The sequence below is a fragment of the Maniola jurtina genome, chromosome Z (genome assembly GCF_905333055.1).
Source record: "Maniola jurtina chromosome Z, ilManJurt1.1, whole genome shotgun sequence".
Taxonomy (NCBI): Eukaryota; Metazoa; Arthropoda; class Insecta; order Lepidoptera; family Nymphalidae; genus Maniola; species Maniola jurtina.
In genome coordinates, this window is record NC_060058.1 from 7,789,221 (window position 1) to 7,810,292 (window position 21,072).

At 34.7% G+C, this 21,072-nt stretch overlaps 1 protein-coding gene across 1 annotated transcript in view; it reads left to right on the forward strand.

Moving 5' to 3' along the window:
- Nucleotides 1-7,480: 7,480 nt before the first annotated feature.
- Nucleotides 7,481-21,072, forward strand: part of LOC123880081 (dipeptidase 1-like) — a 38,144-nt gene continuing 24,552 nt past the window's right edge. Inside the window, exon 1 of the mRNA XM_045927982.1 lies at nt 7,481-7,592. Coding sequence (XP_045783938.1) covers nt 7,502-7,592 — 91 coding nt within the window. The 5' untranslated portion in view covers nt 7,481-7,501. The remainder of the gene's footprint in view (nt 7,593-21,072) is intronic.

Here is a 21,072-nt window from a genome sequence, read left to right on the forward strand (position 1 = left end):
CGGAACCCTTATAGGATCACTTTGCTGTCTGTCTGTCTGTCCGTCCATCCGTCCGTCCGTCCGTCGTGTCTGTCAAGGAAAATGTGATTTGTGTAAATAGGTGTAAACTTAATAATATTTTCTAAAACTTATTTGTGTATTCGTTTTATTTATGTGTTTTTGTACCAGAAAGTTGTAACAATAGCGTTTTCCAGGTTCTTGTCGGTAGGAAAGACATTCCGAACCAGTGGTTGATGCTTTTGACGATTCAAAAGTACTTACTTGTAAAAGTCTAATTGAAAATAACAAAAAAAAAAAACGGTAACGGGACATGATATGATAACAGGGGCAACTTCATAATACCTATAAAAATAAACCTTACAATGCATGAGTCGGTCAATTTATTTACAAAAAATGAAAAAGGTAACGCAACACGATATTATAACAGGGGCAACTTGATAACTATAAAAATAAACCTAACACAAAATAATTATAGATATTATTCTTAAATTATGCTAAGTATAATATTAAGCTATTTAAACTTTAATTTTGTAGTCTTACAACAATATCAATTCTTCATAAATACGCTATTTAAAATAACGCAGATACTTTGACCGCTGCAGCTTCCTCCTACGAAGCCAATTTAATATTCTTATTGTAGATAGGTACTGGGTCTGAAAATCCATCTTCATTAGATGTAATGGATCGCTATTTTTAAATCCCCTGAGCGCTGTATTTTTATTATTAATTGAAATGTTAGCATAATGAAAAATTTATAACGCTAGTGTTGATATGAGTGAAATTATGAATGATTAGTTGTTTGTTTACATCAAAGTAAAATTAAAGACAATAGTGTTTATATTTTTGTATCTTGGGCAATTGATATGACGCTATTTCTATTAGACGGTAACAAAAAATCATCTCCGGCCCACTACTGAGAACAAATCTACTCTCAGAATGAGAAGACTAATCATGTGCAATCAATCAATCAGCCTGTTTGCGTCCACTACTGGACATAGGCCTTCCCGAGAGCGCTGTAGTCTAGCGGATCGAAGGTAGTCCCACACTGTGCTTGCTGATACGCGGTCTCCACTTCAGAACACGTCTGCCCTAGCGGCCACCAGTTCTGCGGCAGACGAGTGCAATCAATGAAAATACTTTTTCATTTTGGGTTTTGATGGGGCTGCCTTTCTGTAGCGTTTCTGTTTTCTAATGCAAGATTAAACTGTATTTTTGCAATCTTAGGATTTCACTTCTTTAGGATTTCTGAAAACAATGGTGACACACATATTATTAGGTATATCTTTTTTTACTACATATAATTGAAATAAAGAGAGATATCTGAATTTTGAATCTCTTCCTCCTAAATAAAAAAAAAAATTTAGGAGGAAGAGAAGTTAAATTTAAAACCAAATGGTTTAATTTTGCATTCAGTTCTTTTATTACCTGCTCTATCCTATTTTCAGGTAGTTGCGGTCGTGTGCCTTGAAAATTGAGAGGCACCCCGTCACAAGTCCCACTCTTGCATTCACTCATTGATAGGATGTAGCTCGTAACGTACCTATTTCGTAACTACGTACCTAAGTCGCTATATAGCCCGTCCACACACTGCCCTTGTGGCATGGGAAGGAGCGAGGAACGGAGGCAGAGACGTAGTGTGGACGCGTTACTCGCATGTTCCTCGTTCACGTCCATCGTTCCCTATTTTGTCGGTAAGTATGCAATAGCGCACAGTTTCGAAGTTCATTGCGTTGCAAAGGCAAGCGACCTAGTGCGGTGGCGGCGCGATTAATTGCGCGAGTAGAGCAGTGTGTGGACGGGGGGTTACACTTTTGTTTGCGGTACGAGGTTCCATTTTGGCGCCGCCCACTGCCTAATTTGCATTTTCTGAACTATGTTTTACATCGCTACATTATATTATGTACTAGCTGATACCCGCGACTTCATCCGCGTGGATTTAGGATTTAGGAAATCTAGGTAGGTAGGTACTTGCAATTGGAATAAGTGTGACCGAGCGAGCGCGAAATCTTTGATATTTATGCAAAATAGAAAAACAATGTTCAAAATAAAGCGAGTTACAACTTGCAACTATTAAAATATTAAAGAACGTGAAGGGAGCGAGTCATTTTTTTTAAAGTAGGTACTGGGGCGCATGGTCACAGAATAATATAATAGTGCATAGTTGAGTCCGTTTCGTTGTCCCCTTTCTGACGGGTGCCCCACCACCCGCACCACCCCTTGAATTCCTCCGCACCTTTGATGTTTGAGCTGTTATGTAGGTACCTGCCCTAATGAGCGTTTTAGGTCCAAGCCAATGTTACTGAAAATGCATTCATTACATGTTAGCTTCACTTTCGTATAGAATAAAATAAAATTGTATTGCTACATTGATTTCAAATTCACAAATCTTTAGAGGGATGTTTCAATTACTTCTATTAAATCGATTCTTATGGAGTATTTTGACATGAACTTCGTTCCCATAACAGCAAATTATAATAACTCCGATTTCCAATTACTCAATACATAATGCAAATGTAATGCCCACTCCAGCGAAGATTAAAGATACACCAGTTGTGAATTGATATTGCACCCAACATGGTACCTAGTATGGTGTCTTATGAATTAAAGGTTACGATTCTTCAGTTCTACTGCCGGATTATTTTCTCATGAATCGCTAGGTACGCAAGGAATTGTATTGGATAAAACTGTTTTTTACTTATTTATTTATCATACCATTGATAGAAGGAAAAGATGCTTCTGTTATATACATATATTATGTATTTCATTTCAAAACTCATTGAAGGCGTTATCCTAACTACGCCTATTAGCAATCAATAATAGTTCTTACTTACGAAGGGGAAGAAACTAGCTAATGGGCCTCCATGCGGTACACAATAGGAGCCCATTTACAGCTCTATTGTTACGTATGATTTACCACTTTACGCTAGCACGTTACCGTGTTATGATAGTTTCTACTTTTTCATTTATATGCATTAGTTATTTAGATTGGATTACATTTATTTTAACTTTTAACAGGTTTTGACTCCTATTTTCTATCCCACTTCATAGAAAGACTAGTGAGTTCAGCCTTACTTCGCATAGATTCAGTAGTTTGTTCTACGAATAAGTTTATTATGCTTAGTTGATGATAAACGCCGCCCTCTATGATAAAAACCAAATTAAAATATACCTACTTAGAAATAAAGAAGGTACAACAAAGTTAGTTTGATATAATATAATGTACTTATTTAGAAATTAAAGGTCACGAAACAATGTTGAAATGTGCAGCTACCCTGGATACAAATATTTATAAAAAGAAAATGAAGATAGGTAATATCTTGAGCCCTAATTCACACGAGCGTTAAAAAGCGTTGCGTTAAAACCCGGCGTTGCGCTGACAATACAATGTGCGCGTTAAAAAAGCGTTGACGTGTGAACAGATACTTGGGAATGCATTTGTTCTATTTTGAACGCTTTTTTAACGGACGTTCAAAAGCTCTCGTGCGAATGAGGCCTCACTCTTGACTTTATTGTTTCAAGCGTCAATCGTTAACAAACATTCTGCAAAAAAGTGTAGGTATCTGGAATGTTCGACACATTTTTCAGTGAGAGCAAGCTGTAGGTGAATAATTAATGTCAGTATTCTGCTTCTCTCTCTTTATAGGAATCAGTAACTGGCAGCAATGCCTGTTATTAAATAATAGATATCATGTTCTCATATTCTCAGAAACCTACATTATTTTATTTGATTTTGTGCCAACGGGCCTCTATTACTAAGCTTCCGCTGTTCGTCCGTTATCTGTCTGTCAGCAAGCTATATCTAATGAGCCGTAAATGGTAGAAGTTGAAATTTATACAGGGTCTGTATTTCTATTACTGCTGTAACAACAAATCATAAAAATTTCAAAATGGCTGCCATATAAATTAAAAATAAATAAAAAGTACGTCATCGTGGACATCAGTGGTTGATGATCAACACTGTCCACTGCTGGACATAGGTCTCTTGTAAGGACTTCCACACGTCACGCTCTTGCACTACCTGAATCCAGCCACTCCCTGGGACTCTCCTTACGTAAAGTACATAAAATATAAAAACCCTTATAAAAAAAGTACATAGTGTTATATTATTATCTTCTGCGATGGTACGGAACCCTTTATGCGCGAGTAAAACTTGCAATTGAGCGGTTTTATTATATCATCGTACAACGAACAACGTAGGTATATTTTCTACTTCGTTGGAAATGAAAACTCGATGTAGATGACTAGAAAAAGTGAAAAACGGCTAAATGGGAGTCAGACTCGCGCACCGAGGGTTCCGTACTCGGGTATTTTTTTCGAATTTTGCACGATAAATCAAAAACTGTTTTAGAATATACAGGTAAAGAAAGCCCTTTCATATGATACCCCACTTGGTATAGTGATCTTACTTTGAAAATTAAAACACATTTATTTTTAAATGATGTAACCACAAAACGGTTTTCAGATTTATTCCTTTACTTGTGCTATAAGACCTACCTACCTGGCAAACTTCATGATTTTAGGTCAACGGGAAGTACCCTATAGGTTTACTTGACAGACACGACAGACGGGCGGACGGAAAGACAGACAGACAACAAAGTGATCCGATAAGGGTTCCGTTTTTCCTTTTCAGGTACGAAACCCTAAAAATAGTAAATTAATTGTAGTGATCTATTATTATCATAACATATGAATTTAAATGCTTCTTTGAGTTGATAATAGTAGAGCCGCGATAGCTTGGTGGTTAAGATGTCCGCTTCCTATTCGTATTGGAAGGCGCTATGTGGCATACTATTCAGAAGGTTAGGGGTTCAATCCCGGTCACGCACATTGTACGGTTGTAAATGTACGGTTATGTACATTTTAAATAATACAAGTGTAAATTAAAAATGTATAACACTCTCGACAAGTGAAGGTTACAATAACTAGAAAAGAGCTGATAACTTTCTAACGGCTGAACCGAGTTTCTTGGATTGTAGCTAAAAACACTTTCGATCAAGCCATCTTTCAAAAAAAAAACGAAATTAAAATCGGTTCATTAGTTTAGGAGATATGATGCCACAGACAGATACAAAGATACACAAGTCAAACTTATAACACCCCTCTTTTTGAGTCGGGAGTTATTCAATTCTATTCAATTTAATTTTCTTTATTGCGAATTTGGGTTAGTTTAAATATATTGCTAGTGTTCTGCCAAATTCTACCTTACGGCATGCAATAATACAATAATACCACAGAAATCCAAATATTTTAAATCTATGAATAATACAGTCATGTCTTGTTATTAACATATTATTTCTACATATTTTAAGAAGCACTAAGCAATTTCTAGTCTAAATATTCCACATTTCTTATACCTTGTCAGTTAATCGAGTAGTAACCTTTTTCTATCAAGTGATATAGTTAAAAAAAATATCACTTGCTTTAACGGTGGAGGAAACCTGCTTGGCTTAAAGTTCTCCAAGTCTCTAATGCACACTTGGTCAGCTTGGTGTCCTATGGCCAAACCCTTCTCATTCTGAGAGACGAGATCCGTCCTCAGTAGTGGCCAGCTTTCTTTCTTGGTTCCAGTGTTGTCTCGGTTCAAAAAAATTACTGAGTTTTTTGGCAAGAAATCTCAGTAGCAGCGCAGAGTTGGAAGTTGAAGTTTGGCGGTGTTACCCCCCACGCCTCGAAAGCACTTAAATCAGTAGCTTAGTAATAACACATTGGTAATTTTTCCCGAACGCCCGGAGCGAGGTTGAATTTATCGGGATCGCTTGTTTTTCTACTTTTCGGGTGAGGGGACCATGACTTGAGGCGCTGTCCTCGCCTATTACTTGGTAAGCTTTATTTTTGCACATATTAAAATAATATTAGGACCGGAATACATTATGTGCATATGAAAGTAACCTGACGGTACGACTTTTCCAATGAAAAAAGTATTATCAAAATCGGTTCAGATTTGATGTAGTTGTGGAGTAGCATCGATTAAAAAAACAACTCCTATCATAAAACAATTTTATTATTTTTCGGGATTAAAAACATTTTCAATGTTAATTAGCTATAAATATACCAAATTGTATTCAAACCCGTTATGAAGTTTTAGCACATGCGCAAATAGACGACACAAAAATAATTTAATAAATACTTTATTGGCTATAAATCTATAATATAGCTTCTTCCAATCAAAATCGTTAAAATTTATTAATGTGTAAAATTCGTGCATAGCGAAGACACCGAGCAAAGCTCGCTCGCCCAGGTACTTTATTTGATAAGGTAACTAATAGCCAAATTGAGCTATGACTATAAAGCTTTATAGAAGCTTCCGCGATTTTTGCGATGAGAATATTTAAAATATTTGCGCTCCATTACCGTGAGAAATGTCTCAATTAAGGTGGAATCTCGTTAAGAAAATTTTTTAGAAAGTGAAAGAGGAACAACTCAAGGAACAAAACGTTTTTAATTAGATTTGTTAAACGACTTAACGACACCATGAAACATTATATATAAATAAAAATATATAGAAGTGTCGATATTGACTCTACTGTCAATAATTATTTCTGAAAATACATAGTATAATGATTGGTATTGATAAATGGAGTTTATTTTTCTTCTATTAAAGAATGATTGGTTGTTCTCTATAAGCTTGGAATCCGAATTGTATTCCATTCCTAATCAAATTACGCACATTTTTTCAATGCGCAGATTATTTAAGCTGCCCAGTGTAAGGTTGACTTTGCTTTTACAGCGGAGAAGGCTTTTGGCATGAGCTTTCTAGGGATAAGGGAGACCTTAAAGGTTGGAGGTGCGTTACTTAAGGCACGTGTCGGTGATTTAACCTGCGCACAACTTCGTGAATCAATCAACGTGGTAAGTCTACCCGGCAAGCGTGTAAATGCGTTCTACGCATGCGTCAACAGATAGGGATGAGAAATCATTGACGTCTTCAAGGAATTTTTGAATGGTTATAATATGGAATTTCTGTCTATATTTATTTATTAATAAAACAAACAATACTGCAGTTCGTCTGTATTTCGCTGAAATGCAGACGAACGAACAGTGGGTTAGCGGAGCCTTATTAACGACCTATTGATATATTTTCGGTATGGAATCCTAAAGATTAAATCCAATCGTTGCAAAGTGCTTCGGTTTCAAAATCTAAATCAAAATGATTTATTCAAAGTAGGTACTAATGTAGGTACAACCGTTTGTTTGTCAGTTTTGTTAGATTTGAAAGATGATAATATATGTATAGTGGTGATAATTAATTACGTAAACTTAAAACTAAAGCTATGAGGGTTCCAAACGCGCCCAAGTCTGACAAGAGCCCACAATAAACTCTGCTGGTTATTTTTTTTATTATCACCACTTTACAATATCCCTTATACTTATTAGAACTATCAAAACTGTTTAGTATCATATGGCAATAATATAACCTCATCATCGATATCGATACTTAGCTAGTTGCTGGGTCCTTTTTCCGGGGCATCCCTCGCACAGTGAGAATCCCGCCTAAAGTCGTATGTCGGTAGCAGTATCCGCGCGCAACCGGTGTGGGATAAACGCCAGCCTTATGTCGCTCGCTGCTGCTACAGCACGTAAACACGACCCAGGTATGTACCTATGCATAAACTTAACATTATAACATAAAAGTATAATAAAAATCAAGATAAATTATAAAACCAGCGCTATTTATTGGTTTGGTTTTATTATTGTAAGTCTCGGGTTGACATTTTCGTGTTTAGCGTTGTCAATAAGTTCACGCTTGGATCGCTTTTACTATTATTTTACTCTACCTACTAATGTTTCGTATCTAAATTTTACTGTATATAATATGTTTTTATGAAGCCTAAATAAGTGTCGCTATAATACGGGTGTTTCTGATTAGGTGTAATTCTACTTATTTTTAGTTAGTTCAATTATATTATGGTGGTGGTGGCTTAGTATTTAACGATTTTATTCAAGTATAAATTAAATAGTTTTATCGAAATTGAATGTGATTATCTGTATAAATATTTTTGAATTTTTAGCAATTTATTTTGATTTCTGGGGATGATGTAAATAATTTTGTTTCATATTTTCTATGAACTTATACAAAAAATATTTATTTTATTATCTGTTCGTCTTTTTACGCATTCGTTATATACGCGTGCGCTCATTGTTCATCCAATTGAGTTAAAACTCTATACAATTGTTTTAGGGACTTGCGGAAAGGTACTGACGTAGTAATATTAAGATATATGTATATTGTAATTGTAGAGCGCGAATCGCATTGCAATGTGTGCTCGGCATGAGCTTGTTACTTACATGTAATATCGTATTTTGTAATAGGTAAATAATTTTATGGTAGGTAATTCTTATGTTTGTTGCGGTTTTTTTTAATATTACTACTCACCTCTCCTGCTCACCTGCCCAGGCTTCACTTGTAGTGTAATTGCCAGATATCGTGAAACGCGTATCTTTTAATTTTTAACCGATAGCCTAAATACCAATTTTTATGTCAGTATATAATTCTAAAAATTACGGATTTTCGACCTCTAATCAACACACATAAATGAACTTAGTGAGTGTCTAATTCATAAAAGGAACCTACGGTCAAAATTTCGTATTTTTAACCCCAGCTTAGGCAGTGCGTTGATAGATCGCTCAGTCGGTGAGCTCAAGTCTTTGGTATCAGATTTTGCAAGAGTTAAAAATTCAAGAGCACCAAACGTTTTCCTAGTTTTTAACCCCCGACCCAAAAAGAGGGGGTGTTATAAGTTTGACGTGTATCTGTGTATCTGTCTGTGGCATCGTAGCTCCTAAACTAATGGACCGATTTTAATTTAGTTTTTTTTTATTTGAAAGGTGGCTTGATCGAGAGTGTTATTAGCTATAATTCAAGAAAATCGGTTCAGCTGTTTGAAAGTTATCAGCTCTTTTCTAGTTACTGTAACCTTCACTTGTCGGGGGTGTTATAAATTTTTAATTTACACTTGTATTTAAATGGATGTCACATTCTAAGGTAATTATGTTACAACGAAATAAATAATATCCTAACTGTTTAGTCATCATTATGATTATCATCAGCCCATTGCTGGCTTATCACTGAGCACGGATGTCATCTCTGAATGAGAAGGGTTTGGCCATAGTCTGTCATGCAGGCCAAGTGCCGATCGGCACATTTCACACACCTTTGAGAACATTATGGAAAACTCTCAGGAATGCAGGTTTCCTTACGATGTTTTCCTTCACCATTAAAGCAAAAAAGAACACAAGAAAAAGTGTCTTTCAACGAAAACTAACTATAAACTAAGATAAGTTAATGGACCGATTCTTAGATAGGTATAGTACTTTTATAAGTTTTGCTTATTAGCTCTACTCGTAAGCTAGATTGTAATGTTAGTATAGTACTGCCGTCAGCACTTTATGATAAATTTTTTTTTAAGCAAACCTAAACTCTCAGTAAAACATAATTTATGTAGTTTATATTTTATTTCGATGAGAAAAGGTTTTCTACAACATAATTTTTAAATTTTCTATTGTATGTGGACTACAATGGCCATTGTTCGTGCTAGTATGACCGACATGTGTGACACAAAATACAAATGAATTCTGAAGATAAGCTTATCTGAATAACAAACAAAATTTGTAAAAACAAGATAAAGTTCAAAACATAACTTGATAACTACTTACTTTAAACAATAAATAATATTTATTTTTAAACCCACGACGAATTGCAGTGCATTTTCGTGGCCTATAAGCTTAAAATATATTTAAGAGTCTACTCTGAGGCAATACCTGTGTAGTGCACAGTATTGGATTCCATATTTGTATAATATTTCTTCTTGATGATAGAACAATTGGAGCAAACGTGGACGAGGTTCTTTATGTGGTATACGATAAATCCGAATGTGTAAGCTGAACCAATGGGTTTTGTAAAATAGGCCTACTTAAATAAAACATTAATTCACTTCATTTTATTAACCCCCGACCCAAAAAGAGGGGTGTTATAAGTTTGACGTGTGTATCTGTGTATCTGTCTGTGGCATCGTAGCTCCTAAACTAATGAACCGATTTGAATTTAGTTTTTCTTGTTTGAAAGGCGGTTTGATCGAGAGTGTTCTTAGCTATAATCCAAGAAAATCGGTTCAGCCGCTTGATAGTTATCAGCTTTTTTCTAGTTACTGTAACCTTCACTTGTCGGGGGTGTTATAAATTTTTAATTTACACTTGTTTCAGAAATGTAATAAAAATTCGACGTTTACCTAATGCAATAGCTAGACTATAATTAGACTATATTAAAATTGAAATTTTTAAATTTGTACGATATAGTGGTGATATTTAATTACGTAAAAACTAAAGCTACGAGGGTTCCAAACGCGCCCAAGTCTGAGAATAGCCCATAATAAACTCAGCCGGGTATAATTTTACACACCTTTGAGAACTTTATAGAGATCTCTCAGGCATGCAGGTTTCCTCACGATCTTTTCCTCCACCGCTAAAGCAAGTGATATTTAATTATATAAAACACACATAACTCCGAAAAGTAAGAATTACGTGCTCTGGATTGAACCCCCGATCTCCGGTTAGGAGGCGGATATCTGGGCTTCAGCTTAGTGATAGGTATACATGCCATGTTTTTCCAAACCCGACCCAATTTTTCTGACTTGTTATGAAAAACTTGTAATTAAGTGATGAGTCATTGACCCGATACGTATATTGGCCGAGCAGACAATTCATTTTGTCGTTTAATAAAAAGAGCGATTAATTTTAACTCCATTCGAATATTAAAACGATGGACGGCGCGTCTGTATACTCGTATCGTAAAGCTGTTCACAGTAGTTATATGCTATATTATGTAGAAACATGACTTAGAAATACTATAATACGTCGGGGCAAAAACATAAGCATTTATATATACGTGTTTGGTGCATAGGTCTGTGTAAGGCTTTATTTATTAACCCCCGACCCAAAAAGAGGGGTGTTATAAGTTTGACGTGTGTATCTGTGTGTCTGTGGTACCGTAGCTTCTAAACTAATGAACCGATTTTAATTTAGTTTTTTTTTGTTTGAAAAGTAGCTTGATCGAGAGTGTTCTTAGCTATAGTCCAAGAAAATCGGTTCAGCCGTTTGAAAGTTATCAGCTATTTTCTAGTTACTGTAACCTTCACTTGTGGAGGGTGTTATAAATTTTTAATTTACACTTGTTTAATTAGAACACAAACTATATGTACCTATACTAAGATGAATTTATTAAACATTAATTCATCGAAGACCTATACTGATTTGGCCTCTACCATTTCTCCATGCGTTGGGAACTACGCCAGGTCATTGGTTATTATTATACGTATTCTTAATTAAGAGTTGTAAAGTGTTTGTAGCGATGTTAGTATAAGTTCATTTTATTTTGATTGTGATGAATAAAATTTATTTAAATAAAGAGGTGTAATTTTACCCTCATTTTGTTAAAAAATAACGATGGGTATCGATTACCCGATATGTGATGTCACTCTCTAAAAAATTACCATCTCGACCTGTCGCGAGCTATATCTACGTTTCTGAAAGCATTAACATAATTGGAATTGTTTTAAGTCTACGAAAAGAAAAAGGTTTTTGTTTCTCTTTAATTTTCTTATCTTACAAAAAGAAATCCTTGAATTTTATCACTGTCACTATAGGTTCGAAAACACTTTGTTTGAGGTAACTTGAAGTTATTTAGGAGGTATGTAATCAAATAAACGTTCTATAAATGGTATGTGAAACTATTACCTATTGGTTGTGCATTTAGCCATATTACATGCTGCCACATGATCAAATTATTCGTTATTGATTATCTTTGTTTATTACCTTAAATTATGATCAATCCGATTAACCTCACCCAGTAATATTGCGAAGGTAAATTGTATTTTGATGCGATTTATATGATCGTATCTAGTAAACTGCTACGGCCGATAATTGAAATTTAATTAATTATACTTAAGGGCATGGATTATGGATCTAGTATACAAATACACTGTTGGTTTGTTCTGTTATGATTATTGCATGGATTTTTTTTTTTTTATTCACTATAGGCAAGCGCTTGACCACAATCACACCTGATGGAAAGTGATGATGTGGTCTAAGATGGGACGCGTTTACCTAGAAGGTGCCTATTCACTCTTGTTTTAAAGATACCCGGATTGTAATTGGTAGGAAACACAGATCGCGGGAGAGTATTCCAAACCTTAGCCATGCGTATGAGGAATATATCTACATATATTTGAAAGTTTATTTGAAAATTTGGAGCGTGACATACCTACTACTTTTCATCTCGAGAATCATATAGCTCCCACGGGATTTAAAAAACCTAAATATATGCAAAGATGTTGTCATTTAGGCTGTCCAGTAATTTATAGTTTTTAAGAAATCTTAGGCAAGTTTTATACAGAGACGTTTAGATGCAGAGATGTAACCGTAATCCATACCTTCCAGTCTACATACCCCTGCAATAGCGGTGCCGTCTACTCTATTCTAGCGACATTAAAATGTTTCTATCTCTGACCTTTACCGACCGTACAAATAAAATCACTGTGAATCACCTAATGTCCTTCGTCCACTTAGTGAGGGCTCTTCCAGCGCTGCGCTTTCCAGTACGAGGTCATCATTTCAGCACCTTGGGCCTGGCACATGGAAATAATACTGAGCAAACGATAATTTTTTTTTCTACGCAGATGAAGTCGCGGGCATCAGGTAGTATATTATAAACAAGATGATGATTTCGGATATACTGTGACCTCTGACTATCATATTATATACCTATTATACCTTTCATATATGATGCCATGAAATAATTTGAGCATTGTTATCATGGTAATATGATACCTTGCATACAAGGTCCATAGTCCGAGATAATATAAAATTATAACTGTGTAAGTGTAAAATGGTGTAATATATTATTATGTCAATACTCGACTGTCAAAGATAATAAAGCAAATACAGGCCTTATAATAAGACTATAACTGTGATATTTCTGTAGCATTAATCATAATTAAATGTATTATTTTGTCGGTCAATCTGTGTGCGCTTCTCACTGAAGCTATTCATATATTATAGCTTAGTAATGAAAATAGATTTAACCATATTATGGAGCATAGTATAATAGTAATAAGTACATTTTAATTCGTTCCCTAAAAGTAACAGAATTAATTAAAAAAAAGAAACGTTGGTACCTAAATCAGTGCAATTCAATAAAGATTTCATTGTCATTCAGCATATTTCACAAGGAAGATATATACAGTATTGTAATGTAACACAATCATTGTATTTGTCTATACTCTATGGCATAAGTTAGCCCATCGCGTCGATACGAATCCGGGACGGACCAACTATGTAGTTAAAAATAAAATCATTTTCTGTATTCTGCGTAATGTATTAAGTAGTAAGTAAGCAGGTACTACTTCTTTGTAGTTAAAAACCATTAAAAACCTAATATCTAAATAACTTTAGCAATTAAGACGCCCACAGACTAAAGAGGTAAATTCCTTAATCCAAGAGGGCGCTCGTAAAACAAGTTTAAAATATAAACTTCCCTAGAAAAGATGTTAAAAACTTGCTCAAAGTACACAAAGCAGTTTACATATAAAATGTGTTACTTATTCTAAAGTTGTGGGTAAGACATTTGCTTTACGTACGAGTATAATGGGATGGGATGACGTTCTCATTTAAATTTTAAAGCGATTTCACAGTTCTTAATGCATCCTGCAATGTTATTCTATGCTTTCTTATATAAACCATGTTATAAACTTTATGTTTTAAGCAAGGAAACAATTATATGCATTATGCATTAAAACCAAGAGGGACTACGCTTATATACAATAGTGCATTCAATATTTATTTATTTTGAATAAATGTAGTTTACCCTAGTAATCAACATTAAGATGGAAGCGACGGGCCTGCCCGCGAAATTCAAATTTAATTTGGCTTTTTGCATTTTTTAAACTAATACGACAACGTAGGCTTATAGCATTTTCAATTGTGACAATGGCAGTATCATCCTCACAGGTTTATGTAAAAATCTTTACTTGAAAGGGTCCAGTTTAAGAAATCAGCTCTAGTATCGACTAATGTGTCAGAATTAATCGATACTACAGCTAATTTCTTAACCTGAACCCTTTCAAGTAAAGATTTTTATATAAACCTGTGAGGATGATACTGCCATTGTCGCAATTGAAAATGCTATAAGCCTACGTTGTCGTATTAGTTTAAAAAATGCGAAAAACCAAATTAAATTTGAATTTCGCGGGCAGGCCCGTCTCATGCCCCTTAAACCAAGACAGTTAATTGATGGGCGCGTGTGTTTGTAGTTCAATAACGTAGCAGTAGGTACATAAATATATGCATACCTAATACAAAAAAGGCTGGCTGTTGTTACGATTTATTCGTCGTATACTCATTGCAGATGGTCGCGTCCCTTCCAATAATCACGTACCAATATAGTAATATAATGCAATGGGCTCGCAAATTAGAATAATTCATTATTAATGTCAAAATATGTCGCAAATGACATTTTGCTTCAGAAGTGATGCGAAAGGCCTGGACATTCTACTCCACGGCGCAACTGATAAAATATGAATAAGTGTTATTATCCCCAAGGTACCCCTTTGCACCTGAGTATCAGCACCCCATCTGTTGGCACGTCGTTGTTCTATAAAACACTTAAATATTGCCTAGCAATACTCTACCCCGACCTTTTCAAATATTTACATTAGAAGGTACCTACTTCCGTAGTGTCGTGATACTATAATATAGGATATTTGTAGGCTGAAAGGAATTACTGATGAAAACTACAGTCCGCCACAGTTAAAAAACCTTTTGAAACTCTTTTCCGGAATGAAACGTTGCATATATTGTTTTCAGTCAGACTATAAGCTATCTCCATTCTAAATTTCAACCTAAATCGGTTTAGTAATTGTGGCGTGAAGGAGAACAAACATACACACATACAAATTTAGCCTTGATAATGTTAGTAAGATTATTGGAATATTACAGAACAAGCTATGTGTATTATCAATTTAAAAGGTCAATGTCACGTAATAAATTCGTAATCTTATCTTTTTCTTCTATAAATAAATAGTATAAAGATTTATACCTACTATTCTAAATATACCAATTATTATCATGTTTTTTCTTTATCTCGCACTCTCTCACAAAGAAAAAAACATGATTATACCATTCATCCGATTCATCTTATTCCATTCATGCGATTGCGCCAAAACTTTGTACACTTGTGGAAAGGTTTCTGTAGAGACTATTTAACCACCTGATATTGCACCATCGACGTACCACCGATATACCGATATATTTTATTGTATCATCGATACAATAAAAGATTTAAAAAAAAATTGAAACCGACTTCAATAACCACGATTAAAAAATCTACTGTTTAGTGTAATTAATAATTGGTAATATAATTACCTAATAATACATAATTAGTAATATAATGTAATATTATATCGAATGGGTAGTGAGGACTTTATATCCATATTGATCTTGATATCTCAAGAACCGGTTATAATGATAAAGTTATATTTACTCAAGCCCTATAGTGTTATGTAGCTCTCTATCAGAACATCTGTCCAGAACTAAGTCAGTTTGTAAAAGTCGTTATGTTTGATAAATCAACCCGAATGGGAATCGACCGTTTCACGTTCGAAAACACGATAACATTCCTCAGGGTATCAAAACTATATTTCCATCTTGCAAAGACATATTACGTTCATATTAGGTGCATGGCGTATGAAATCCTTTCTCGAACATAGAGCTTAGAAATCATCATCTTTATTACTAACCGATAAATCTCCACTACTGGACATAAATCACTTGCTGGGACTTGTTCCTAGTGGACTTATCAGAACATCCAGATCTGAGCCACTTTGGAAAAGCAGAATAAAAATCGAACGTTTCACGTCCAAAACACGATAATAGTCCTCAGGGTATTAAAACTAAAATATTTTCCAACTAAAATGTCCCTCTCACATGTCTTCCAGTTCCTATCGGGTGAACACTGTCAAGTTTACGAGTTACTTTACGACATATATGCTATGTGCGAGTTGTAAAATACCCGAAGTTTTAATTTAAGGCCGCTTCTAACATTAATTCGTGTTAAAAAGTTTTAAGTACGTAACTACTATATTTACGTAATATAGGTAGGTATACTAAATGATGCCCGAGACTTCATCCGTGTGGATATGGGGTTTTAAATCCCGAGAGAACTCTTGAAAGTCCGAGATAAAAAGTAGCCTATGTTGGTATGTCTACGGGATGCAAGTTAGCTCTCGAAAATTCGTCGGCGTGGATTTAGGTTTTGGAAATCTCGTGGGAACTCTTTGGTTATCCGGGACAAAAACTAGCAGTCCCCTAGATGTAAACTATCTATGTAGGTATTAAATTTCGTTAAAATCGGGCTAGCATACAGACAGACACACTTTAGTATTTATAATATTAGTGTATGGATTTCTTACAGTATATTTTACAACCTTCTCATTCTGAGAGAAGATCAGTAGTGGGCTGGCGATTCGCGATAGGTTGAGATTCATAGTAGGTCATAAAGCATTAAAGCGCTGCTTACCTAGTTGAACTATAGTTTATGTTCATTTTTCAAAGTCTACCTAATAAGGCCTTGAGATGTGATGATGATATGTTATAACAACACTTGGAAGATCTGTGTGGTGTGGTGCGCTCATTAAACTTATTTAATAGGCCTTAGCCTATGTCTAGCAGTAGTTTTCCCCTTACCTAGGTTAATTAGGTTAATTCAAAATCTCATAGTTGATTTTCAGGGATAAAAATAGCTTAACCCGTCTCCGACAAACTATGTCTGTAGAGAACTTTCTCAAATTGTTTAAGTGGCTGTTGAAAAAGTAACAGGCAGACAGATACAATTTTGGATTTAGAATTAGTATGGATTGGCGTTTATGAAGTTGGAAAGTTATGCAGTCATGCTAAATTATATTATAAGTTAAATTAATTTTACTACAGCTCTAAAATAAATATCATTATCTTTTTCTGAAAGAAAGATTATGAAAAATATAAAATAATTTTCAGTCCTGGTAATTTAGAGATGGTGTAGACTGTAGAGCCCAATTAGCACACCTCTTTAATGTTAATATTTTTCTTGGCATCTTCATTTTTATGGGCCTTTAATACTAAAGAATGTAAAAAACTACGTACTTACTTAACATTAATTTAAAATGGGTACTTAATATTTTAATACGTTTTCAAAGTGATAATTTTATTTTATTAAAATCTTTACCTACAAAAGCACTAAAATCTAATTTTTACTGTAGAATAAAAATAGTTATAACAAACAACGAACGTCGTTATAACAGCAACAATGGCTTTATGAATGCACTCTTGACTCGTTCTCATAACAATGTAAAGTATTCACAGCAAATTTTTCTCATGTTAAACGTAACTTGGCTTGGTTTAGAGTTCCTTATCTTGGAAGGAAAACCGGAGCATTGGGATATAATAATACATCCTACAGGGTCGCATTTTCCCTTAATTTTTTGTGTATGACGTATCCTGTGTGTTTGTAATGGAAACATAATTAGAATACCAGCAAAGCTTTGACTTGGTGTACAAATGTTCGTGTGGGTTATCATGAATCGCAAATGAGCAAGTGGGTTAGTTGATATGATATTTTTTTATTCTTCTCATTAATATGAAAATGTAGAAAATAATTTCATATTTGTGCCTTTTGGAGTAGAAACTATGAATTCGTGGCGCGAGGAGTCTAGATCCTTTTTTAAGGGGTTGTCATCCCCTCTCATGGCCTCCACGGGTGACCGAACGTCTAGTAGCTATCTCACGGTTAGCATATTACTAGTCTAACAATTCAACGAGGTAACATACATAGCCAACGCTTTGGGCATTTAACCTCATAACAGTGATTTAGGTGGTATTTTTGATTTACATTTTTTACTCATTTTAAACAATTAGTCTATACAATTAACTTTAGCAAAGACATTTAATATGTTGAGCCATAATATAAACAAGGAAACATTGTAATAAATAAGTAGATTCTGCAATCTTTAAAGAGTCCATTATTTTCTATAAACATGTGTTTATATTTTATGTAACTATGACTAAATTTTTTGAAACAAACTGCACTGAAAGCTTAAAAAGTGCAAAAAATAGTTATGTTTTTCATTTTACTCATAGTAGATACGGGATTTGCTGTGCGAGTGAAACTCGCACTTTGCCATGCATTTTTCTACTTTTACTCAATTACCTACAACTTCTAGGCTAAGTATTAAAGGGGTAGTTGTGAATAAAAATGGGGCACAGTAATTTATTGTGTAACGCGATTGTTAATCTACCCACCTCTGCATGTGGCTTTGTTAAACTCTATTTTATTTTAGAACCCGTAACATCGAAGAATCTACGCTAAAGTAGTCGCATTTATTGATATTACACGTCTTGTTGTTTTACGATTCAAGGAGATTAAATCTCTCTAATTGACATGCAATTTCTTTCCGAGGAAAATTAGGAACTCCTATCCAGAAAATGTTGGAAAGCAAAACATTATCTAAATACAAACATACAAATAGAAAGAGCCGTTTCCAAGAAACTAATTATTATTTTATTAATATGCAAGACTTGTTTTTCTAAAAAAATAACGAAAGTAAGGTAACCCTAAGGTAGGTTACCGCGGGTAATAGCTAGTAATCTATATAGTCTAAGTATAGACTATATAGATTACTAGCTATTACCCGCGGCTTCGCTCGCGTGACTCAAGGTTTTAATAATTATTGAGGTTTGTTACAATATTTTTTGATGCAATGCCTAAGTTATTCTCTAAGGAATTCTCTTCAATGCTCTCCGAGAGAGAATGGTTCAATGCATCAATATTTAACGACATCGCAAACTATATCTCTCTAGTAACAGCCAGGCTAATGTAGCTTAGCTTGCAAAATTGCCATTCTACCTGCAACTAAGTTGAGACATTCATTACATATGTTATCATACTTGCGTCACAATATTTTTATACGTCATATCTAATCGTAAAACGAACAATTTAAGTTTATTTTTGAAACAGATATTATATGCTGGCCAAATGCGGATTGGCAGCTTTCACACACCTTTTAGATATTATGGAGAACTCTCAGGAATGCAGGTTTCATCACTAAAGCAAGTGATTTTTAACGAATTAAAATGTACATAACACCGAAAATTGAGGTCGGGGTTGAACGCTGGACGCGTAAATTAAGCTATCAACGTATGATAGATAGAGTGATAGGAGAGTGAACTTTATTGACTGCCACAGCCTAATATAATATTCGATTTTCACTTAGACACATGCACCGGTTCACTGTTTCCGGTTATTTCCAGTTTAATCTGTTCTAGGAAATGCAGCAGACGTTCGAAACCACTCAACCTCATGCTGCCGGATATTATTAGACGATGGGTATCTAAAGTGAAGTATCGACCTTCAATATAAATGCATTTTCCTTAATAGGCTATAACTTACGTAAATATTATGAATCTACGTGGAGTTCTATTAAGGATATATTCTGTTAAAAGCTTTATCTCTTCTTTATTTACATTAAAATATAATCATAGCGGCTTCCTATAAGGTCTACGCCTACGTCAGTTCACGTGCTGTGCTTGTTTGTGGATACGTCTGTTTCACGCATAAGCTTTCAAAGACCTCATGCGACTACGTAAGAAATTTATTAAAAAAGATTTATTTATATGATTTTAAGTAAAGAAAATGAAAAGGAGACCTTACGTTCCAAACATATGTGATTTTATGTTAAGAAAAGTAGATTTTTTATTGTCAAATATACAAAAATCCGCTGCTTTAAAAGTATTAATGCAGTATACAGTTCTTATAAGCTTTTAAACTATATGCAAATGGTCGCGGCAATTTCTGGTGAGGACATGCATTTATATACTGCACCGATCATCGTCCTTTCATATGATTTTTTCTTTTCATTAAAATATTTATAGTTTTAAATTAAGATTTCCTGAAATGAGCCATATTATTGTTTTATTTTTTGCAATAATTACAAGGTATGTGTTTATTATGTAACAAACCTTGACTACTTAATGCTCGTAGGATCCATATTTTCCGGGGTAATAAATAGCCTATGATCTATTAAAGGCAGGGCTTAAAATCCGTGCCAAATAGGTTGAGTAGTTGAGGCTTAGGTATAGAAATAATAAACTACTAAGTAAGCTAACAGAAACTTATGGATTTATTATAATATATTTTATAATAATATCCTCCTGACCGAATTTCAGCCACGGTGGCCAAATTCTGTGTACGAGGGACATATTATAGTGCACAAGTATAGCGCAAACATCGGTGTCTTCTTTATATTCTGACTCTCATAGTTCATAGACGGCATCCCAATACGACGGGAGAGAGATTAGGCGCATGACTAACAGCTTTGTATGTTTTCCGAGGCATGGGGGTCAAACATCCACTCCGATCCATCCGTCAATACAGGATGAAACTGAGAGTTCCCTCTACTTTACTCTGACTCCGAGTTTGACGGAAAACTCAGTTATTGACAAGTGTAAATTAAAAATTTATAACACCCCCGACAAGTGAAGATTACAGTCACTAGAAAAGAGCTGATAACTTTCAAACAACTGAACCGATTTTCTTGGATTATAGCTAAGAACAGTCTCGATCAAGCCACTTTTCAAACAAAAACAAATTAAATTAAAATCGGTTTATTAGTTTAGGAGCTACAATGCCACAGGCAGATATACAGATACACACGTCAAACTAATAACACCCCTCTTTTTGGATCGGGGGTTAATTAAAGGTAGCGAAAACTTTAGGCGCTTTTTTGATGGGCAAAAATTTCACGTCACCGATGTCACATTTACTCTACCGATGTGCTAATGTTAATAAGTACTGCTCGGAGTGCCGAGTAAAAAGTAATGTAATGGTCGAAATACAAATTACGCGATTTTCTATAGGTAAGTACCAGTAATATTTTATGGTTTTAGATGTTCACTTCTGCTGGAAGTCCTCACTGACTAAAAATTTTTTTTATGCGGGCATCTGGTGGCCTTTATTTTGTTAAATGGAGAACAAAGTTGAGGCTTGCTAGT